This window comes from Musa acuminata, chromosome BXJ3-4 (assembly GCF_036884655.1).
Source record: "Musa acuminata AAA Group cultivar baxijiao chromosome BXJ3-4, Cavendish_Baxijiao_AAA, whole genome shotgun sequence".
NCBI classification, from domain to species: domain Eukaryota; kingdom Viridiplantae; phylum Streptophyta; class Magnoliopsida; order Zingiberales; family Musaceae; genus Musa; species Musa acuminata.
The window spans coordinates 44,021,526-44,045,819 of NC_088352.1; the positions used below are offsets into that span (position 1 = coordinate 44,021,526).

Here is a 24,294-nt window from a genome sequence, read left to right on the forward strand (position 1 = left end):
ATATATATATATATATATGTATGCATACATATATATATATATATATATATATATATATATATGTATGCATATATATATACATATATATATATGTATGTATATATACATACATATATATATGTATATATGTATATATATATCATCGGACATGTAATTCTATCAATTGATCAGTTGGTCTAACTAATGATTAATGATTCGATGAATTTGGTCGGATTGAAATGTTGGAGAGCAGAAGACCATTAAAATACACTCTTTATTACCATCTTCTTTACATGCAACGAAGTCTCTCTACTATTCCAAATAATTCAGTGGCAATTGATGAATAAATCGCACATCAGGGTGATAAGTAGTGAGCTCTGGAACGCCACGTGGACATTAATATTCGTGAAGTACGTAGCGTACGTATAAATGTGTGTTTAGCATAACAAATGTGTTTAATGTGAACTACACACGTGTGGGAGACCACTTCCCACCGACACGTGCCGCCGGTTCAGATGGCCTCTCCCGGATGAAAGAGGACATATCGGGGATTTCGCGCAATGAACGAAACAAACCCTCTGAGGAAGAGACACTTCGCAAACCCTTCGGTGCCTCGGCCCGTGACGAGCGCTGGATCGAATCGCCGGCGATGGCGAACCCCCCGAAGCCATGGAAGGCCGAGTACGCCAAGTCTGGGCGGTCGTCGTGCAAGACCTGCAAGAGCCCCATCGACAGGGACCAGCTCCGCCTCGGCAAGATGGTCGCTGCCACCCAGTTCGATGGATACATGCCGGTAACGACGACCGCCCTGGCTTTTTTATGGGAGTTTTGGTCGTCATTATGGTTTCCTGCTGCGAAAAGTTGAATCTTTGCTAACGCTTGCCTGCAGTTTCTTGTTCTTGTTTGTTCTGCTTTCGCCTATTTTCTCATCGGGAAAATTGTTTTTTTGTTGGATTTATGTATTTTCTGAAATATATTTTTTATATAACGCTGTGTTTTGTCACTTTTCTTCAGGTCTTTTTGTTGCATTTTTCATTTTTTTTCTTTTATGGAAAACTCATTAGCTTCTTTATGTCGTGCGTTATAGAAAAAAAACCTTTGATCTTTGTGTCTTTTCTTATGATGATTTTGCAGTAGATACTTCTATATATTGCCTTTCACTTTCCTTATGGAGATCGTAGTCATTACTGCGACTTTACTCGAAGAGCGAGGGCTTGCTGGACTCTTTCTTCTAACTCAACACACACACACACACACAAAATGTAAAAAGGCTAGTGGAGTTAGCGCCTGATGCAAATATACCTGATATTAATGGTGATTGTTGTCCATTTATCACGAGTTGTTTGGGTTCATACTAATGTGTTTTGAACTTCTAGACAGATACAATCGATTCCCGTTTGTACTCGAGATAAAAACTGTAAAACTACAATTTTCTGTGTTGATTATACATTTCAACTCCATTTCACTATATGGTTTCCATAAACTTGTATTGTTTATCTTGTCAATTATATGTATCGACACTATTCATTTTATACATCTATAAAATTTAGTTGAAGAAATGGAGACAACCTTTAATAGATCAAGGTTGACCACTGCTCCTGTGCTTAAACATCACAGTAACAGCTTTGTTTATTTGCTAGTATGTCAGTAATTCTGAATCCTGCTTTGCTACACTGGATGCATGATTGGTTGCTTTCATGATTGTAATTTGCAAATCGAGAATGACAATGAAATGTATGCATTCTGTGATTATGATAAGCTTTTAGTTGCCATTAAAGGAAAATTTTATCGAGCATCCACATGTATTTATGCTCATTACAGGTTTTCTTGAAACACTGATGGAGTTTTGTTTTGGTTCAGATGTGGAATCATGCTGGTTGTATCTTCAAGAAACAAAACCAGATAAAATCGTATGTATTATGATTTTGATTTTTATTGGTCAACACATTATAATGCTTGGTTAATTATAAGTTAGCTCTTGATTTGTGATTTAATTGCCCTTGAATTCTGATTTACCTCCAATGCATTTTATATTAGTATCATACTAGTTTGGCAATTCAGTTTATACTTCGGAATTGACTGTGGATCTTGATTATCATCACCAGCCTTGATGATGTTGAGGGTATAGACTTGCTTCGATGGGAGGATCAGAAAAGCATAAGAAAGTATGTTGAGGATGGATCCTCAACTTCTACTACAGTTGCCAACAGTGAATGTGCCATTGAAGTTTCTCAAACATCTCGTGCTACTTGTAGGCATTGCAGCCAGAAGATTACAAAAGGAACGGTTGGTAATTTTGAATGAATTATTTAATTTTCATATTGCCTTTTAAGTTGCTTTCTTATAATAATATCGTATATCCAAGTTAGAAACAACATTCAAACTTTTGCTGCTGAGCATGCTTCGTACTATTTGTACAGTGGGACAAATTTGTTGTATATGATGGGAATGAATGCCTGGACTGTGCTTAAAGTAACTTGTGTCAAGAGTTCATCTTCCTTCGTGTATGTGCCTAAGTGAATTTGTTTTACATCTCTATGGTCTGAAGTCACTTTTTGTCAATGGTTTCTCAAAGATGATCATTTGTGACATGTGGGCATATGCAATTTGCATATGTTCATGGCATAAGTGGCCCATTTATCTCATGTGATTTTTTTTAAATTTGCAAAATAATGGGGTTTTCACAGTACATTGTTTTTAAAAGTCAGACTATAATACTGATTTTAGATCAGAATTATGCTGGTTCATAATGTTAATGCATGAAGGCCTTCCTTCAGTGATTTGGATAGGAAAAGAGGATGTTATGATGACCATGACAGTATAGGTCTTGGTTTAGGCAGTTCGTTTACCTGGGAAGAGCTAGGATGTCCTCTACTACAAGGATTTTCCTCTACTCCCAGGATTCTCAGTTCCCTCCACTTCTTGTGTACTTACTTTTGTTTCTCGGTCCTTGCACATTGCTGTAGAGCTGCCCGTTCTAGGTTGTCATTCTATCTATTTTTTCTCTTTTTTTCTATTATCCTTTCTTTTGTTCCTTAATTGTCGTCCCAGTTCAACCTCTTTTTTTTCTTTATTTTGCCATCATCGTTTGTCAATTGGTATCTGAGCCTTTTGATTTAGAACCCAATATGCTTATATAAAAGGCTTGAGTTGTGATTTCAAGCGAAATACAAGAAATTGACGAATTACATCTAGTGAGGGTGTTCCTAAAGGACAGAACAAAAATATTGCTATTGGGAATTGGGATGCGTGGAATTGTTATTGTAAAGTTTTGAGTTGGTATCTGTCAGAGCACTACAAGCTCAGACAAAAAGAGAGGCAATGACAAAGAAAGAGCTACTCGCTTTTTAAGGTAGAGTAGAACAACAGTGATTGTGGGAAAGAGCACAACAGAGGGCAGGCGAGCAGAGCAGGGCAACAGCGGTGAGGGCAGTCAGCGATGGTTGGGTGGTGGTAGTGGTGGATGAGTGGTTGTGACCGGAGGGTCGGCGAGGGTGGGGGATCTGTGGTGGCGGAGGGTGAGAAGAGGGAAAAATAAGTCATCCAGTTAGCGTCCACTACAACTCCACTGGTGAGTTTATTGACTGGTAAGTCTGGTTCTTATCACCTGGTACCAGACTGAACTGTTTGAAATTGCTTGGTCTGTGAACTGGTCAGCCATTATACTGGTAAATTTCGGTCCATACAAGATAAAAGATGTACAAGCAGTCATGGAAGAGAAAAGGATAATGAATTGACAAATTTAAAGAAGAAATGCCCATAGTTGAATATCCTTGATGTGAGAGATGTGTATATGAATATAATTGTCGTTTGCATGGGAGTGACCTTCAAAATAGTTTCCTTTGAAGGACTGACAATTTTTTTTTCGGATAATAGTCAATAGCAAAATGCTTATTACAGTAACTACTTGACTGTATACCTCATGTTGTATTTTATTTGATGGCATCATTATCAGGACTTCTTCTATATAAATAACATTTTAAACAACTTAAATTTTGCCTTGCTCTTTGATTTTTATTTAGTATATTGGTTTTTGATAGCAGCAATTGCCGGAAATTTTTACAATAATATATCCTTCTCAAACAAGAAGTCAATGCTGAACCAGCAAGTAGTGAAGGGCACAAAAATGAAACATTAGGTGTGGGGGAAATGTTTGGATCTTGAAGAAGTTGAAGCAATCTGTTATCATCCTCATGCAACACAACTTCCACTTCAGTCTGTTTCTGAGAATAATTCTGAAATTAGTATCTTTGTTTATCATAAGATGCCATATTTTGGTTTTGAAAGAGTCATCTAAAGTTTATTCACTAAAGATGCATCTTTCTGCTTATCTGGCATGTCTCAGAATTTTAATCAGGTCCTATTTGTTTTTTCATTAAATTAAGATGGTCCCACAAGGATTTCCTTTGGTATTGTCATGGCAGGTTCGTGTTTCAACTAAGGCTGAAGGCCAAGGTGCCAGAGGTATATCATGGCACCATGTCAACTGTTTTACCACGATGTCTCCATCAACCAGTTTAGAAAAAATTTCAGGATGGGACAGCCTTTCCCCTCAAGATAAAGAATCTCTTTCTGCATTTTCAAGAAAAGATACATCTAAAAAGACAGAAGGTATTTGAGCTATCATCATTACCTTGCGATCTTCTTATGTTTTTGAAAAAAAAAGTAGAAAAACAAGTTAAGCTATCATTACTAAGTCATCTTCCTTCATTTTGACAAAAAATCACTTATCTGTCCTTTTATTTTCACCACTGGTTTCTCATCATTAAATGATCTTTGAATTTTTTCAGATCAAGTAACTTCCAGAAGTGCAAAAAGGAAGGCAGTGGGGAGTGATGAGCAGAAAACAAAAGTTTCTAAATCTGAAAAACGCAATTCGGCAGGTAAATCATCAACCAATGGAAGTAAAGATGAGCCTAATCATGGTGATTTTAGTACCATTGGATTGGAGAAGAAATTGGAAGAGCAGAGCAAGCTGTTGTGGGATATTAAAGATCAGCTTAAGATACATGTGACGACAGCAGAGCTAAGGGAGATGCTTGAAGCTAATGGACAAGATTCAACGGGATCAGAATATGATCTGCGAGACCGTTGGTTAGTTTTCATTAGTTTGTCAGCCATTTCTTCATATTTCGTTGGAAGTGTTTCTTGCTATGTTAGTGTTTTTAAATAAACATGGAATGCATCTGGGTTAATGTCTACTCTACTGAGTTAATTCATAATGTGATTAACTGCATTATCTTGGATGTTCAAATGATCTGCCTTAACTTTTAATCCATCTTGTTTTTTTTATTTTTTTTAATTACAGAATATAGGTCTCATGTGGTGTCATGACTGACATTGAAGTACAATGGTATCCCTAGATAGGCTCTGTAAAACTGACAAAAAAAGATAACATTTCAATTACGGTTATCTGACATGGTATCTTGGTCAAAAGGCACAGTGCTCTCAACTCTCAAGTCTATTTTTTTGCTCTTAGGAACAGGAACGATGATTAGTTTGGTTACATCTTGATTGTGTAAAACTCCTGATCCCTTCCATCCCTCATCGTCTCTTCCACAACTTGTTTTCCCCTCCCTCTTTTTGTCCCTTTCCCACAGCTTTCACTCCTCTCTCTCTGTCTCTCTCCTCCATTTCTCTTCTCTCTTGTTTCTCTCTTCCCTTCTTGCTTCCGCCTTCCAGACTGAAGTAGAGGACTGCCATGGGAGACATGGAACTGCTATTATAGCAGATTGTGGACACATTTCTTTCTCTCTTCCCCAAAATAAACACACAAATACACTATTTTCATTGTCTTGCATGTTGCAATGGCAGGCTGCTGGCGGCATGTACACTCCTAGGGTTGAGGATTCGGCCTCTTCGCTCATTGTCTCTCTCTCTCTCTCCTCATGGGTACAAATCCTGGCTGGAAATCTGCTATTGTTTTCTGCAGATTTTAGGTTTCTTATGCTATTGGCAGGGTTTCTGGTTCTATGGTGTGATAGAATAATTTTTTTTGTTAATTTCACTTCCGGTATGTAGTCCTGACGAACTTCATTCCTTTCTTGTAAAGTGCTGATGGGATGCTTTTTGGAGCGCTGGGTACTTGCCCAATTTGTTCTGGTTCTCTGTGTTACTCTGGTGGTCAGTATCGCTGTCATGGCTATTTGTCAGCATGGAGCAAGTGTTCATACACAACAACTGAACCTGTGCGTCTTAAAGCGAAGTGGAAAATTCCAAAAGAAACAAGTAATGGATACCTAATAAAGGTATGCATATTTGATGCATAGCAAATCACAACCTTCTAGCTACTTATAACTCAAGTTTATTCTACCTTTGCAGTGGTTTAAGTCTCAAAAGGCAAATAAACCTGGAAGGGTGCTTCCTCCTCCATCTACAAGTAAATCTTCAGGTAGACATGCAACTAATCTATCTCAGCCTTCTAATGATGAAAAGTTAGAAAACTTAAAAGTTGCTATTGCTGGTGGATCCGCTGAAGATTTTGTAAGTTCTTTCCTCATGTTTATGATTTTAGATCCTCTTGCTGAATCCTTCTTTTATAGCATATATATATATATATATATATTGTAAAAGTGGAGATTGTTCCAGCTTCATTAAATAATATTATACCTTATCAAAAATACTTTTGTTTTTGTTAATGAGTATTTAGGCAGATTTGAAGACAAAACTTGAGGCAGCTGGGGTAAAATTTCATATGAAGATTGCCAAAGGTTCTTTCTTTCTGCAGTTTGAACTGAATTACCCATGTCATCTCTTATCCTTTATAGTCGGTTACCTTTATTGATGTTCATAAAGTATATCTAAAACAAACAGTAGATTGTCTTATTGGAACTTGTTTCATCTGTGCAGACACTAGTTGTTTGATATGGGTTGGCGAGGTGGATAATGATGACTCTGAAATGAGAAAAGCTAGGTTAGCCGTGGATCTCTCTCTCTCTCTCTATTCATTTTAACCTTTGTGGGGTATGATACAAACTGAAGTGCACAATGGTTGTTTACCACTTTGCAGGAGGATGAAATTGCCTATTGTTAGAGTAGACTACCTTCAGGAATGTATGAGAAAGCAGAAGAAGCTTCCCTTCGATTTATACAAAATTGAGAATTTTGCAGAAACATCTAGAAGTGGCATCGTCACTGTGAGAGTGAAAGGTAGAAGTGCTGTGCATGAGGCTTCTGGTCTGCAGGATACTGGCCACATTTTGGAGGATGGAAAAAGCATCTATAATACAACTTTGAATATGTCTGATCTTTCTACTGGTATAAACAGGTAATTTGTTTGTATAGACCTTGTTGTAGTTGGATCACCTACTACTTAGCTTGATTTTTTCCGAACAAGGCTTTTGCTATTTCAGTATCATGCAATGTGTGTGTGTGAGAGGTTGCTATATGCCAGCATTACGAGTACCATATTGGGAGTAAGCATAATATACACCCCTTTGTTTAAAACATTAGAGCTGCATATGGTTCAGGTTGAGATCTTAAAGTGGTGCATCATATTTGTTTAGCCCATTAAAATTCTAATTTAAGCTGGTCAGAAGAGTTTAACCCAAATTACTTGGGATGATAAAACTAACCTAAAATTTGTCTCGTTCTTTTCTGTCTCAGATTAATTCAGTTAGCTAGATTAGCAACCAAACAAAGAGAAGGGGCAGAGCTAAATTTAGTTAGCTGGGTTACAATAATTTAACATAGTCACTTTGCCCTTTAACCAAACACTACCTAAGCTGCAGTACTCCATATACATAGGAAAAATAAACCGTAAAGCTAATGACTGAAGTAGAGCCACATGTCCAAATATTTTGACATTGTAAACTATTTTGTGCATTCAACTCAATCAAAAATCATTTTCCTCGTCAATCTAAAGAATACTGCTAAGAGAGGAAAGGGAAGTGCATACAAGTGCTGAGAGGCAGCTTGCTAATACAGCCCCGAAAGCAAGTGGAGCTATTAAGTATTGGGAAACCATGAGATAAATGACGATATTCTATTTTCCACAGCTAAAGCCACATAAAATATGAGAATCAGATCTTAGATGAAGGTCAACGCCCAGGGAGCAAGTGCTAAAATAATGCTTGCATTAAGAATATAGAGACTTTTTATCCCTATAATGTGTTGATACTTTGAAATGTTTGAGGGACATGGGCATTTATCAAATACTTTGGGGAAACAAATCGGAGACCTCAAAACGTGCTAGGATACATGTGTGACCAACTCATGTTGAGTGATTATATAGGAAAATAGGATTTCTGAATCATCAACTTGTGACTTTTAAATGTGTTAAATATAGGTTTTTGGGTGTAGATGGGTTGGACTTTGGAGTATATGATTTTTTTGAATGGTTGACATCAAGGTTCCTATTTCGGGTACTAGATCCATGGCGTTCCATGGCTGGACCGGTATAGGTCCAGTCCCTTTCGGCAAACTGATGTGAAGAAGGAAGAGGAAGAAAAAGAAGGAAGAAGAGTAGAAGAACGAGAAGAGATGTACAATAGTAGCATCGGCTGGCGGAGGGTGCATGGGCAGCAATGGGAAGGAAACCCTCGCCAAGAGTCACGCCTCCTCATGAGTCCTAGAGCATCGGGCATTTAAAGAAAAAACAAAAACAGTTTTAAACGGACCAGACCGCCTGGTTTGAAGTATTCTGCATTACAGTTGACAGTCATACTCCTAACTACTGGGCGAACCGGACTAGAAACCTTGGTTGATACAAAACATATATTACTACCATAGAGTATCTAATTCTAAGTGGTGCACACTAGCATATAATATGATAGTAATATATATGACTGTGTCAAGCCATATTGTGTCCTAGTTTTTAGAGATTTGTTGGTTTAGCATTTATTTTCTTCAGGTATTCTTGTCAACATTACAAAACATATCCATGCATTTTAGCTTTATGCTAGCACCAATTTTCAAAGTATCAGGGAAGCTATTACTGAAGGGGAAGCTATTACATTCTTCAGTTCTTTATTTTGGCTTCATAGGATTTGCACAGATGATGAAATTTTAAGCGATATGTTTGTGATATCAAAATCTGTTGATGGTTTTGTGTTGCGGGATTATTGCCATATGTATATCATAAAAGAGCCTGTGATATTCCTATAGTTCTTCTGCTTTGCCTATTCTTGTACTTATTTTGCTTCTAAATGAACTCTTATTGTCTTTCGGGTGCTGGAAGTTATTACATCCTTCAGATTATCCAAGAAGATAAAGGATCGGGCTGTTATGTTTTTCGAAAGTGGGGACGAGTTGGTAATAATAAAATTGGAGGGACCAAATTAGATGGGATGTCAAAATCTGATGCTATTCAGGAATTTAAACGTTTATTTCTAGAAAAGACAGGAAATCCATGGGAAGCATGGGAGCAGAAGCGCAATTTTGAGAAGCAACCTGGTAGATTTTATCCACTCGATATTGTGCGTTGATTATGGATGATTCTTTTTTACAAAGTTTTCTCTACATATCCTGTTTTATTCTTGATCTGTTAATCTTGCTTATAATAGGATTATGGCATCAAGCAAGTTCCAAAAAAGAAAGATCTGACCAACAAGAAAAGCCAACTTGCACCTCAGTTGATGGATTTAATGAAAATGCTTTTCAATGTTGAAACATACAGGTAATTGTTGCTCTTTTAATTTTTCAAATGTTTTTTATTTTGTCAGATGCCTAAGATGCTGTGTATATATTACCATTCAGGGCTGCTATGTTGGAGTTTGAGATAAATATGTCTGAAATGCCGCTTGGAAAGCTAACCAAGAAGAATATTCAAAAAGGTAAATATTCTTATGTGCTTCTGCAATATGACCCATACTGTTGTTTGGAAGTCCAGATATTTTTTCTAGAACAATGGTTTCGTTAAGGTAATATTAGAATTCTTTTTCCTTTGCAGGATTTGAAGCATTAACGGAGATACAAAATTTGGTTTGTAATTCTGACTATGATCCAGCTATCAAAGAGAGCTTGATCATTGATGCTAGCAACCGTTTTTTCACTCTTATCCCTTCCATACATCCTCATGTCATACGACATGAAGATGATGTCAAGGCAAAGGTAAGCTAGCAAGTTTAAATGCTATCATCAGCAATTGCAGTTTAGTAGCTTACCTTTATATATTTTTTGTATCTCTAGTCTCCGTATTCGGCTGTAGACTTCATTAATAGGTGTAGAGCTATTGATCTGTTATTCATATTTGTCATAGATTGATAGAGACAACTGACTACTTGTGGCCTGGTATGAGGTATACACACCTATGCTGTACCCATAACTGGCCATTGTGAACCAGGATATATTTGTATAATTTTGATCTATAAGGTACAGATTTTATTTCTGGATCTACCATTCTGACCACGAAACTTAAAAATGCTATGTATGGATCATTGTTTTGCCAATATAACTAGATTGTCCCACTGAAACCTGGCCTGGTCAATGAGCAGCTAGGGTTTAGGATAAGTTCCAGCTTGTGTCAACTTCCTTGGTCCCCCTGGGCATATAGTGAGAAAAGGAGAAGGGAAGAGATTGCAGGAGTGCGAAGGGACTTGGATATCTAGGAAATGAAAAGGAATAAAGTGAAGACCAAGGAGGATGGGGAGTTGAAACTAAGTGAAGGTAGTGAAAATTGAACGTAATGGGAGTAAATAATCAGGTTGTTTGATGACTTAGAACTTGAGATATATTGGGCAACCTAATTCATGTTGCCTTATAATTTACATAACATTCTTACTATTCATTCTTAGCTCGAATAAAGACAACTTTATATAAAAAGGTCATAGTTATTTGTAAACGCCTACCCATGGTATGAACAATCAGAAGTTTTAGTTAAATCTTAGAATTCTTTTCTTTGTTCCTAATAGCCAATTATATTTTTACATTTTTTAAGATCTTTCTCATTTTATTGGTCTGTTGAGTTAATTTCACAATCTATCAATTTTGATTAATATCTATGTATCAGTGACTGTTGTAAATAGAACAAGATTCTAGAAAATCTTACTACTGATCTTTTCCCATTTCATCTACTTTTGTTTGTTGGCCTTGATTCTTTTATTTTACTGTTGAGTCAACCAATTATAATTTTTTTGTTGGGTTAACCTGAACCCAATCAAAGCTAAGCATGTGTGGGTGCTTTTCTTTAATTGCTTGTGTGTTTTTCACTCAGTGAGACTCGAAACCTTTCTTTGATAACAATATTTCATCATAGTGCAATAATATTCAATAGTAAAAGAGAGATACAAGTTATTTTACTTGGTATAACTGATCGATGACTAGACAAAATGAGTAATTTGTGGAAATTTTGAAAGTAATTTGTAGAAATTTCTGAATGAAAAATGAGTTGATGTCACACACTTGAGTCTGGTTTTTTTTCTTGATAGCAGTAATGCCTAATGGATTATGCCTATGGTATTGCAAGTCCTTTGTAGTGGGCATCTGAGACAGGCTATTAGCAGAAGAGGTGAAGCCAGGATTGGTTTGGGCCTGCTTATTACTAATTGGAAAGGGAAGACTATAATAGTTAAGATCACAAGAGAGTTATTTTTGTTAAGATAAAGATCAAAGATAGTACACAGACCATGAGAAATTAAGAAATCCAATAGCATCTCAAGATGTCCGCAATGTTGAATGTATAAATGTCACATATATTGTATAAAGTCATATACTATGAAGGTAGAATTTAATTAACAAACAATGTAGAAAAGAGGAACTGGAAGACCAACATCAACACAGTCCATACTTATCAAATCAGTACTTGGAGCACATTATTCATGAATTGAATTACTTTAGGATTTGGATTTGAGAAGAAAAGAGATTATTAAAATCTCCTCTTGTTGTCTGAACATAAACAATGTTCCCTCCAACAATTTCTTCCCCCCCCTTCTATAGGGTTTGTAAATTTGAACCGTGAAAGTTCTACTGATCATAACAAGTAACCGGAAATTTTAGGTGAGGTTCCCACTTGAGAAAGTTAAGATGATAATAGTTTTGTTCAATTTATTGAAACCTGTGGTCTTGCAATATCCTCTTTGAGTTATTTAAACTATGACTGCAATACCAATTGGGAAAGTTTGATTAAAATATGTTGTAGTGAAAAATGATATTTCTACACGTGTAGGTGAAAATGCTTGAAGCTCTTCAAGACATAGAAATAGCTTCCAGACTGGTTTGTTTTGATGGAGATGACGATGAGTCTCTTGATGATAAGTACAAGAAGCTTCGATGTGATATTACTCCTCTGCTTCATGATAGTGAAGATTACCAGCTAGTTGAGAAATACCTTCTTAATACACATGCTCCTACGCACAAGGTGTGTTGCTTTTCCCTCTAACTATTAGCTTTCCTCAGTTGTATGGAACTTTTACACTCTTCTTTGTGTTTCTTTTCCTTGATTCAAGGATTGGACCCTTGAACTTGAAGAAGTTTTTGCTCTTGAAAGAGAAGGAGAATTTGATAAGTTTGCACCACGCAGAGATACATTACAAAATAAGATGCTCCTGTGGCATGGTATGTTAAAGTTATTCAAGGTTATGTTTGCCCATATGCTTTAATATTATAGCTATTATCAACTTGTGAAACCTTGTTTAAATAAATATTGGATGATTCAATATATATCCTTGATGTTGGTTAAATGATACATTCATGACTTGTTTGAAATTATCTGAACAGAAATTTCCTCTCAATGTATTTCAACAAGATAACCCCTGGGCATACCTTCATGTTGTTAAGTAATGACAACTATGTGTTCCATGTATGTTTGACTGTAGATGTTCTGTGACAGGGTTAGAGAGTTGGATCACACAGTACCTGATATTTGTCTTGGTTATGTTTTTTTGCATACATCCTTTCTGTAACTTGACAGGTGTCTTAGGTGGTCTCCTGCATCCACTTCACAAATTTTACCATATGCATCCATGCATTAGTTACTTCATCACATACAGGTGCTTATATTCTTTATTATAAGTTATATTTCAACTAATATGGTGACATGAAAAGTCTAACCTTTAGATGTGTGGCTTCATTATTCTACATTATGAAAACATTAAACGGGCTTCTTTAGAAACAAAATTATGATATATCCTATCCTAGATTATGATAACATTAAAACATAATTTCATGGAAATTATCACTCTTCTTTGTCTCGCATCTTCTTTTGTCTGCTTGATGTGTGTCACCTTTGGGTACTTGTTGATACTTGTGTTTATATGCATGCAACACTGCTTCATGAATATGTTTACTTGATGACAGGTTCAAGGTTGACAAACTTTGTGGGCATTCTCAGCCAAGGTTTGAGGATTGCACCTCCAGAAGCTCCAGCAACTGGTTACATGGTCTCTCTCTCTCTCTCTCTCTCTGAATTTGTGTGTATATATAATACATCTCATCTGTGTGTGTTCATGCATGTGTGGCGCATGTGCTTGTGCAGACGTATGCATGTGCATGTTATATATACATGTGCTATCTCAGTGGTCATGAGGGGTCTGCAAGGTAGCAATATGCTGTACAGTTCAGAAAGCAAGTCAAACTTGAGCTTGGTTTCTGAGCTTGGTTCCAAGGTTGAGCAAAAGTTTCTACCAATTCCATTTGGAAGCCTGGCTCAGCTTGGAAACTGTGTTTTTTTTTGTGAAAGAAGAAAATATTTATTCACGCAAAAGCAAGGCTACAAAAAGCACCCTCCTCATCTGAGGATGCAAGCTTACAAAACTCAAAAGAAAAGCTGCCCTTCCACAAAAAAGGTGGACTTGGAAGTCCTGACAAAATTTGCTAACCAATTAGCTGGTCTATTCACTTCCCTATATATATGACTGTAAGTAATTGACTGAAATGTTGAAGCTAAATCATGTATGTCCCTGAAATTATGCTTATTCTAATTTTTTGCAACTCGAATCCAGTTAGGCCTCTATCCAATTCTGAACACCTTGCAAACAAATCAGTTGGAGCGAAATTGATTTTGTATTTGGGTTGGCTGTCTGTTCTGATTTGTCGTGTTGGATATACATGGGTGTTGTTATTCGTGTTTGTCTACTAATTATGTGTGTTTTTATTTTGCATAAACGTGTATGTGTATGTAACTGTTGAGCTAGCAAGCATGATAACATGCATTTTACTTTTTGAGGCATTGCTAACATGTTTTTCATTTTCCTGTGTATTTGTTAGTGATGGTCATGTGCTGTTTGTTAATATATTTTCTCCATTTTTTGGTGACAGTTTGGCAAGGGTATTTACTTTGCTGACCTAGTAAGTAAGAGTGCACAATATTGCTATGTGGACAAGAAAGACCCTGTAGGTCTGATGCTTCTTAGTGAGGTTGCTCTAGGAGAGATCTATGAGCTCAAGAAAGCTACGGTGATTGCTTGAACTCTTTCTCGCCACCATTTTCTCTGTTGTATAATTGCATAATTTGACAATCAACTTAATCTCAATCATACTGCATAAGTACTGATTGAGTGTGGTGCTAGCGTGTTTTGTTGTTGTATTAACAAGAAATGCACCCTTCTACATAGTACATGGATAAGCCACCGAAAGGAAAACTTTCGACCAAAGGATTGGGCAAGACTGTGCCTCTGGAGTCGGAGCATGTGAAGTGGAAGGACGAAGTCGTCGTGCCTTGTGGCAGGCCAGTTCCATCATCGGTTCGTGCATCAGAATTACTCTACAACGAGTATATTGTTTATGATACTGCTCAGGTTTGTTTTCATTTCTCTTCCCATTTCACATTATTAGACATCCTTTGTCTTCCATTATATATTGTAGCTGTTTACACTGAATTAAATAATTTTGTTATTGCAAACGAAGGTACCCGATAGCTGCTTATTTGAGTTCTCTTCTGGTGGATTGTGCACAAGTCCTTTGTTGAGAATTTGAATTTTGGTATTTGACAGGTCAAGATGCAGTTCTTGTTGAAAGTAAGGTTCCATCACAAGAGGTGAGGATGAAGAGGGTTCTATGCTTTGGGGATATGGATCAGCTTTTTGTTGGAGGATATTGGCCCCTTGTATTAGGTGCTTCATCTGTTCCAAGCATCAATATGTTGATACAATCAACACTTTTAGTTCCCTAAGCTCTATTTTGTAAATTGCGATTCAACGTTGACGCTAGTTTTGCAGCAGCTGGTTCCTCTCGGAAGTCCAGCATGCATCCCCAAGTTCCTATTTGTAAATTGGCCGTCGTATGTTAATATTCCACTCTTGCTGCCGCATATCCTGCACATACCAGCACTCTTGTAGTTGCTGATAAGCATAATTTTGAGATCATGCCTCCTACTTATGCTAGACAGTTTCTTTTTTGCCTTCTATCGAACAGCATCAGACTTGGATGTTTCGGATAGGATGTTTTGGACTAGTCATTTGAACGCTGACTCATTTCATTTTGACACACTTCTTTATGTAATGCAAGGATTATTACTCGTGCTTCACAATTTTGTTATAGATGTCGAAAATTAGGTTTGTTGGCTTGTTTTGATGATGGATATTTGATAGTTCGGCTGTTCTGTTCAACGGCACATCTGATTTGATTGAATTAGTCATTTTGATATATATATCTTTGTTCAAAATAGATGGATAGTTGACGAGTTGATGACAACATTGCAGATGATTTCTTAATGATGTTTATAAAAATGAGCATCTCTCCTTTCGACATTGATGTTGCCAAGGCTTCATATTTCATCCGTTTGTACCAATCGACTTTTATCGATTGGCATTTTGTTTTGATGTTTTATTTATTTTTGGTAATATCATCATACACTATAAGTCATTATGCCGACGTCTTATAAGCTTAAATTCTTACATTCTACGATTTGCTGAATAAACTTTTACAGAACTAATAGTGACAATTAAGTGATGAATTCTGTTTCTTCACAAAAAGAAAAGATACTTTGAAAAAAAATTGATTTATTGACTAATTAACTCATAGTCTTTTTTAATTCAATCGATAAACTTAAACATAATATTCTTTTCTCTCTAATGTAGAAACAGTGGCCTGTTTGTCCTTTCCAAGAACTTAAGCTTCTACTTGCCTACCACAGCTGTCCTTGGATGCCTAAAATACTCCCACCAACCAAAAGAGTAAACATCTTGACTATTTTATTCTTATATCTATCTATCAATCAATCTTTCATCTTCCCCAATAGAAGTCAATTATTGAAAAGTTTGTCTCATAGTACTATCATTTGCAGTCAGGAAGTACCATATGCTAGCATGATTAGCTTGTGATGCTAAAATAAAAGAATGGTTCATGATTGTTAATGTACTGTTTCTTCATAAAAACAACATATTAAACTTTGGAGTTGCATAGAGTAATTGGTTTGGAAGAATATTGAGTGAAGCAGGAAAAGACAACTGACATGGCATTTTACACAAGGCAATAATTTTTTCATCTGATATGGTTTGCATGGTTATACTGTGACATGGAATTATCTGCACTCATTCTTCTTTAGAACATAAAATACAAATTCAAGAGGAGAGATTGGTTTGAGTTTGATGTTCTTCATTTGAGTTCATGGAGGATATACTCCTAAGGATTGCATAACAAGTAAATTTACAGTCTCATGTTCTTCAAAAAAGCCTTTTCCATCTTCTGAAGATAGAATGCAGAAGCCAAGAGAGAGCAAAATCCACTCCCAGCAAATCTCCCACACTGCATTACTTCTAATTCTGTAGGACAAGTTTGTTCCATAATTCATGGTTATTGTTCTTGAAATTATACATCAACAGTACATGCAGAGTGTTAAAATGATGAGGTAGTTAATGTGGGCTCTTTGTCTACTAGCTGTTGGGTAGTAGCATGAACCCTAAATTCTGCAACATAATTGATCGACCTTTCTATTTCTTCGAGGTGCATGTCATTCCCGAATGTGCCTAATCCCAATGCAATGAAGAAGAAGGGGTAAGATGAGTTCATAGATTCTGTAAAGAACCTGAACAAGGGTTTGGTTCTCATCTCCCTATCTGTGTTCTAACACACACACACACACACACCTCATGTATCAGCTGCTGCTACATGATCGCGTCGCACACTCTTCTCCATGCAAAGAAGCTGCATGCACGGATGCATCGATCGACTTCCTCATGAGCGACCCAGATACGCTAATGCCACTGACTGAAGGTCTTCCATGTCATGATGGTAAGCTGAGCTCCAACTGCTGGCTTGCATGCCGGGAGAGGCCATTGCGAACGAGCCATCGTCGAAGGAGATATGCTCACCGCCGACGTCGTAATGGCGGCTGTTCACGACGTTATCTAAATCCATTGAGGGAGTCGAAGAGAAAGGAGGCGGTGTTCTTCCATCTGCAGTCCGAAAGAAGCTTTGGTTATCTTGGTGGTAAGGGGGTGGCTTGTCTTCTCGAGGAGTTCGATCGGCTGCGGTGCTGCTTCCGAGCCCTTGGGCTGCCTGAGCTCTAAGAGAGGCCAGTTGCGCTTGCAGATTGACGACCTGCGGATCGAGGGAAGCAAAAGCCGGTGAGTCCAAAGCTGTCGACGGCGAATCCAACGCATGGGATCGACAGGGTTGCTTACTTGTTGTTGGAGGGCGAAGATGTGGGCGACGCAACCGTAGACGGGATCTTGGAGCCTCGCCTGGGCCTCGTAGGAGACGGTGACGGCCGCCTCGGATCGATCGGCCACGGGGAGGTGCATGAGGATCTTGGAGAAGTTACTAGCCCCGAACACCTTGTGGATCGCCGCGAAGTGGGCCGCTCCCTGTTCATGGCAGAAGTAAGGGGCGAAGACGCAGCCCCTCACGCACTTCCTCCTCAGGAACTTGCAAGCCCCGCAGGGAGAGCCAAACCCCGTCATCGTCGTCTCTGCAAGCAACGCTTCTCGTGGCTTACGGAGGAGTGCTGCAGCAGCTGCACGGCTTATGAACACTGGGATGAGGAATAATTAAGGTGGCCCGGTCTTCACAATGGCCGACAGCTCTCGTCGTTATTTATTGGCAGACTCCTGCATTTAAACTCATCTCCTATTATATTAGCAGTCCTTTCAAGAAGACTCAAAGGGACAAAGAAGTTGACACAAGTGCAAACCAGTTCTTGAGTTCTGCTTGCTCAATGATTCGTGTGTGATTGCTGATATGTTGGCCCATGGTGCTGTGTGTTGCAGGCTGAGTTAAACCCTGGAGAGTAATTGCAATTATTAGTTAGGAATGGGGTGAGAGAGTACATAATGGATCCATCTTGCAGCACGGAAGCAGAGATGCACGAGGGTGCAGAGAGTGAGCATGCTTGCCATTTGAACCGGACGCCATTAGATCCACCTGCCATTGCTCCATCCATAATGTGCTTGCTCGCCACTGAGAACCCAAGAACAGATGGTTCATGGCCGCACAGCGAGGTAAAAAGCTGCCTCACAGACCTCAAAAACTAATGTGTTCTTGAACAGCGTGCAGCCCTGGATTATTAGCAACACTGATGGATGAGGAAACAAATTATCAAACACCTTAACTGCGCCCACCAGTAGCTTTTTCTCAGCAGTTGCAGCTTCCAGCACATCATTATGGTCTTCGGAGAGCAATAAAACCAACTTAGCATAGTTTATCATGACCTAAGTATGTAATTTAAGGCACTAAAACATCCCACCCATTCAGTAATCATGAGTTCCAATCCACTGGAAAGTTGTGTCAGGTTCATCTCATGGTGTTTAGTAATGCAGCATGATCTGTACAAGGCATGAGCAGTACGGATCATCTTCTCCTCCATAAAAATGATGAAGGGTCCTACACAGACCACTAACTCAGCTTTCTCTTCATCTTTGTCACTTAGTTTTTCTTGTCCTTCCTCCTAGGGATCTGCATCATGGTGTGCAGATTAGAAACCCTAAATTACACCAAGCTTTGATGGTCATATCATATTTTATGAACTGATCAATTATGTTCTTGAAGAAGAAGAACTACTCTGCCCAAGAGGAGATCTTGTTGTTGTGAGTGAAGTCTAAAAATAATGCTGCAATTGATCTTAGTACTTCATATGAGATTAGAAATTATGCCACTCTATGTAGATGATGTAGGATTCGATCAGAGATTTGCAAGTAGGAGTGCAGATCTAAGGTCAAATTTTGAGCATATGATCAGATTAGGGATAAGAACCACTTTCCTAGTTCTTATTTGTGTTTGGACCTGACAAAATCAAACAACATTAAGTACATCATACTAACTAATAATATCATAATTAACATCATAAGAAATGATATGATATTCTTCAATCATACATGTAGCTGATAAACAAAAAAAAAAAGGAAGATCTAATCAAGAATGCCTCAGACATACTCAAAAACTCATGTTTGTGATCAGATAGAAAATATTAACCTCATATATAACCTGCAAGACCAATCAATTCTTTCAATGAAAACAAGACTTCAAATGAACCAAAAAATAATAATAATAATAATCTCATTTCTTCTGTAATTCAGTTGTTAATTGTTCGAGTAAACGTCGATCATTTCCTCAGGTATCAGAACTCATACTGGGATATTAACTTGTTTCTGTTTGTATCTCTCTATAATTTTTTTTTGTTGCTAAAATGAGATGTATCTTAAGGCTTCCTGAACTCAAGGGAGCATTCCTGATGATATGCTTACTGAAAGAATATTTGGGGTCACATTGATGGAATCAATGAGATTGTTCAGGTGAAATTAGGTTATAGAGATGGATTCAGTTATAGCTAGAGTTTACTCAGTTTCAGATACAACAAAGATCAAAGTCTAACAATCTGTTGGACTGAGTCAATGAAGTTGATGTCTAAGAAGTTTCATCTTGTTCTAATGATTTGATAAAGTGCCAACTTGCTATTGAACAAAGTTGCAGTCAAGAATTAATTTAGATACTTAAGATTGATGGTGTGAAAATTGATTAAGAGATAATATGGTTAACTTGAGGAAGCCAACAAATTTGCAGTCATAGCTTCCAGCATCCCATACAATTAAATTCTGATATATCATATTTTCCTCACCTTGTCTTTGTAATAGACTGACTAGTTTTATGCCCACTTGAACTTTTCTTTCCAACATCATTCCACCAAATCATAAATGTGATTGCCAAACTCCTCAATGATTTCATAGGTGTTTGATCAAATCAATGGAAGCATGTGTATTCCAAGACCCTTCTGTTTCCCTGTCACAAAGTGAAATGACTCCTCCATGGTGATTTTGATCACATCAGGCTGGTTTTATCTCAAGAAACTTCAATGGTATCATTATAATCTTAAGAAACTGCATCTCAGCTCAGCATTCATTATCTTTCACATGCCTACATTCTTACTCGAGCTCATTGTTTATCCTGCCAAGGTTGCTGCCTCTGCCACACTGACACAATCACCATAGGGCTGAGATCAGAGAAGAAGACTGACTTGCATAAACTAACCGTAGCCATTGCCATGCACAGCTAAGCTTTTGAGAAACTCTTCCTTGTTTTCATGCTTTTGTGTCCATCAGATAACAAGTAGAATCTGTTCATCAGATAACAAGGATGAACAGGAACTCATCATCGACATAATGTGTCAAAGTTCTGTTCAGATGCTCAGTATGTTTGTCTGATACTGTAGGCAACATCAAAGCAGACAAAACCCAGCAATAAGATCATATCATTGCAGAGGTTCTTCATTCTCATGATACATTCAAACAAGATGAGGGGATAGAGTTATGGATCCTTAGATATCTCATTTTAGGTGTTGAGTCCTTTTCTAGCTTGCTCAGAGACTGCCTTGATTGCAGCAGTTGCTCAATGGACAAGAACCGAAGCCCCCCTCCCTCAAACTTTTCCACACCAAGTTGTGCAGACAGTGAAACCCAAACCAGCTGGCCTGCTCCATGGTCATGAGAGACACAACATGATCCTCTCGCTTTCAAGCTAAATTACAAATCTTTCTTCCGTGAATTGTTTTGTGGATTAAGGTTGGATTAGATGAAACTGGTGTTGTTCGATAAGGAGGCAGATCTTCCAAGTTCAACTTAAAGAAAAGACTCATATAGGACAAGCGATCTTGTCATCTCATCAAATAAATAGTCTTCTAACCACAGGGGAAGATACTGTGTGATTTAGACAAAAATAAAAAGTATGGTTAGGGAGGAGACAAAAATCTTACTGTATCAGCATCTAAAGCTCAATTTGGATCTGATCTACTACATTAATAAAGGAATTATGCATAATAATTATTGTTTCGGCTCAATCGTGATTAGCGAAGAACATTATAGGTGATTGAAGTTAATCGCCAGTGTAATACCACAGTTTAGTTCCATATCAGACTCGAATATATTGGAACAGTAATTTAGATTCGTCGAATTTATCGGTTAGTTATGTCAAAGAATAAGATTTATTTCTTTTATTTTTTAGGAAAGAAAGATTTATCAAATGCAAATTAATCTTAAGCCGATTATAACTGAGGGGTTTGATTTATTGGTTTATAACATCTAACATGGATCTAACCCAACGTCCTAAATTACATCCAACATGAATTCTTAGATCCGAAATAGGCCATTGGAATTCCCTATTTTTATGAGCCGAAACTGATTGAGCTCAACCAACTTTATTTAGCTATTAGACCGGATTATTGATTTGGGCCGCGTATCGGGTGTACCCGAGTCGGCCGGTCCGATATAAGTAGATCAGCTAACTTACGGGCCATTTGAAGATGTACATGAGAGGCGGGCTCGTAGTGAGGGGCGAAACGGTAATTTCGCACAGAAATGAGACTTCTGCAACACCAAATTACCTGCAGTCTTACCGGTGTGGTGATTGGAAAGAGGACTCGGGACCCCATGGACGCTGGCCAATGGGGTCAAAGGAAGTGACGGTGTCGTCGAATCAGGGGGAGGTCAACTCACCTGATGGTACCGCGATGGTAGGTGGGTCCCATCCTGGGGAGCCGGGAATTGTCGTCATGCATTACGTATCCTTTTGCGGATATGCGGAGCTGACCATGCATTTGGGTATTAGCTGTCCTCTCTTGTCGTTCGATGTTTCTTATTTCGCCTCACGTTTCGCATGCACCGGTCTGCCCTCGTGTTTACACGTAGACGATGGCATTCCACGTTGCCTGCCTCCTCCGTCAACAGTAGTCGGTGATTCCAAGGACGCAGCAGCAGATCTCCGTTCTTCCCATGTTACCGATTCCAGCCATTGGAGTGCTTGACCGATCCTCGACCGACGTTTGGCCATCGATGAGTCTCTCCCTCGACTCATCGATTTGTTTCGTTGGAATCGTATTGACCTGCATATGTTCTTCGGTTTCAGATCGAATCAGAATTTAGACGGTTCGATTCTTTAAACATCCGCCTGCCATGATTGACCGTATTAATGAACGAAGGAAACATCATCGATTCGTTTACGTGGAGCCCGCAATGTCCTTATCAGAAGGTATAGTTTTTCCTTTGTTTTAGACGACTTTTATTGGTGGAGACTCGGATGTTGTTTTATATCGGCAAGAGACGGATGAGAGAGCGCGTGTATCTGCGCAACCAAAGCGGTGCGAAGCTACCAGTGTTCCGACTTCGCTTCCGATGGGCGCTCCATGGTTTTCTTTTTCCCACCCAATGCTTCTGCTTCCGGTTTGCCCGTTTGATCTCTCTCTTAAAGGCGTGCCTGCCATCGTCCGCTCCGTCAAAGCACCGTGCATGAGAAGAAAGAGAACGCGGCCAATTACTTGAAGTTATACCTCCCGTGGAATCGCTTACGCAACTGGTGTGGTGATTCGAAGCTGTGTAGATTATACAAAGAGATAAACGTTGCCGAGCGCAGTCTAAATCAGGCCACGAAGTTGTTCTACTTACATATCCTGGACTTGGTCGTAGCTGAACGAACGATGGTGTCAGTAGAAGCCTTCCGCGTCCTGGAACAGTCGCAGGTCTCCCCACCGAATGGATCGGCGCCGCCCGCCTCCATCCCTCTCTCCTTCTTCGACATAGTCATGTCGCCCGCCGGCCCCGTTCGGCGCATCTTCTTCTACGACTTCCCCCACCCCACCGCCGTCGTCGTTGACTCGGTGCTGCCCCGACTCAGGTCGTCCCTCTCCCTCGCCCTCCAGCGGTTCTACCCCCTCGCGGGGAATCTGATGTGCTCCTCGAGCCCTGACGACCGATCCGGGATCGGCTGTGCCGACGGCGACTCGGTCTCCTTCGTCGTGGTCGAGTGCGTCGGGGTGGACTTCCGGGAGCTCTCCGGGACACGTGCGCACAGCGTGGCCGAGCTGCAGCTGTTGGCGCCTCGGCTGGTTTGGTCGGGCGCTGCCAAGCCACTGCTGGCCGTGCAGGTGACCGTGTTCCCTAACCACGGCTTCGCCGTCGGGGCGTCGGTGCCACACGCCGCATGCGACGGCTCGAGCTACGTGCACTTCATGAACGCTTGGGCTTCCGCCTGCCGGACGGGCCAGCTCGCCGAACCGGCGCAGTCCTTCGACAGGACGGCGGTCCCCAACCCTCTTCAGCTCCGCTCCGTCAACATATTCCCCGGTTTCGACCGCTGCGGAACCGATGAATCTCCCACCCTTGCGTCCGACTTCGTAAGCGCGACCTTCTGCCTCACGCAGGATCAGTTACAGAGGCTCAAGAGATCGGTGACGGCCAAGTTCGACGAGCGCCACGGCTCGTTCCATTGCTCGACCGCCGTGGTGACGTACGCCTACGCGTGGATCTGCCTCGTCAAGACCTTCGGCTACGCCGGCGATAAGATTGCTCATCTAATATTCCTCGCAGATTACAGAGGTCGGCTGCAGCCGCCGCTGCCGATGTCATACTTCGGCAACTGCATCGTCCCGTGCTTCGTGGAGGTGAAGGTGAGCGATCTCGTGGGGAAGGATGGAATCGTGGTGGCCGCTGAGGCAATCGGCAAAGCCATACAGGGGTTGAGAGATGGAGCAGCCTTAGAAGGCGTGCACGAGTGGGGCGGGAGATGGCAATTTGCGGCGACGCAGCAGGCCATGACCGTCGCGGGATCGTCCAGGTTCAGGGTTTACGACGCTGACTTCGGGTGGGGAAGGCCGGTGAAGGTCGAGATGGTGATCCAGAGGGCGGGAGCGTTATCGCTGGCAGAAAGCAGATCAGGAGACGGTGTCGAGATTGGCTTGTCGTTTGACCGGACCGAGATGGATTTGTTTGAGCGGCATTTCTCTGCCGGCCTCAAACTTCTCTCAGAATAAATCTATTCGAAGAAGTGTTCTTCCTTCCAATGTTTCGTCGTCTTAGTTGACAATAAGGATTCACGTCTCAGTTTATTTAGGTTCTCCGAACTTTATAATATGTTTTTGTTGTGATGATCCTGCTTGCTGCATAGGGATCGATTCTATATACTGATTGCATCGACTTGTTCTTCGTAGTACCCAACCAAGTTCAAAGTCTTTAAAGATTC

General features: G+C 39.6%; 3 protein-coding genes across 4 annotated transcripts; 2 read left to right on the forward strand and 1 right to left on the reverse strand.

Annotated features, from left to right (window-relative positions):
- The first annotated feature begins 539 nt into the window (after window positions 1-539).
- Window positions 540-15,259, forward strand: LOC135637154 (poly [ADP-ribose] polymerase 1-like). 2 transcript variants are annotated; one of them, XM_065149629.1, is made up of 21 exons: window positions 540-772; window positions 1,840-1,889; window positions 2,085-2,265; window positions 4,404-4,590; window positions 4,770-5,073; window positions 5,794-5,871; window positions 6,032-6,227; window positions 6,301-6,462; window positions 6,629-6,689; window positions 6,829-6,892; window positions 6,989-7,246; window positions 9,158-9,395; window positions 9,483-9,595; window positions 9,676-9,752; window positions 9,869-10,029; window positions 12,083-12,274; window positions 12,363-12,471; window positions 13,213-13,295; window positions 14,173-14,310; window positions 14,469-14,651; window positions 14,847-15,036. In XM_065149629.1, the coding sequence occupies exons 1-21, from the start codon at window positions 629-631 to the stop codon at window positions 14,892-14,894; spliced, it is 3,027 nt and encodes a 1,008-aa protein (XP_065005701.1). In that variant the 5' UTR covers window positions 540-628; the 3' UTR covers window positions 14,895-15,036. The 2 variants fall into 2 exon arrangements, with proteins under 2 accessions (XP_065005701.1, XP_065005702.1); XM_065149630.1 differs by lacking the exon at window positions 5,794-5,871 and having other exon boundaries at window positions 14,847-15,259.
- A 1,322-nt stretch (window positions 15,260-16,581) lies between these two features.
- On the reverse strand, window positions 16,582-17,812 carry LOC103982751 (LOB domain-containing protein CRL1). The gene is made up of 2 exons (XM_009399758.3): window positions 17,478-17,812; window positions 16,582-17,394 (listed from the first exon to the last, which is right to left on the reverse strand). The coding sequence occupies exons 1-2, from the start codon at window positions 17,754-17,756 to the stop codon at window positions 17,029-17,031; spliced, it is 645 nt and encodes a 214-aa protein (XP_009398033.2). The 5' UTR covers window positions 17,757-17,812; the 3' UTR covers window positions 16,582-17,028.
- Window positions 17,813-22,387: 4,575 nt separating this feature from the next.
- LOC135635506 (phenolic glucoside malonyltransferase 2-like) lies at window positions 22,388-24,264 on the forward strand. Its single transcript, XM_065146615.1, has one exon. It carries the CDS (start codon window positions 22,754-22,756, stop codon window positions 24,083-24,085), a length of 1,332 nt encoding a protein of 443 aa, XP_065002687.1. The 5' UTR covers window positions 22,388-22,753; the 3' UTR covers window positions 24,086-24,264.
- The last annotated feature ends 30 nt before the right edge of the window (window positions 24,265-24,294 follow it).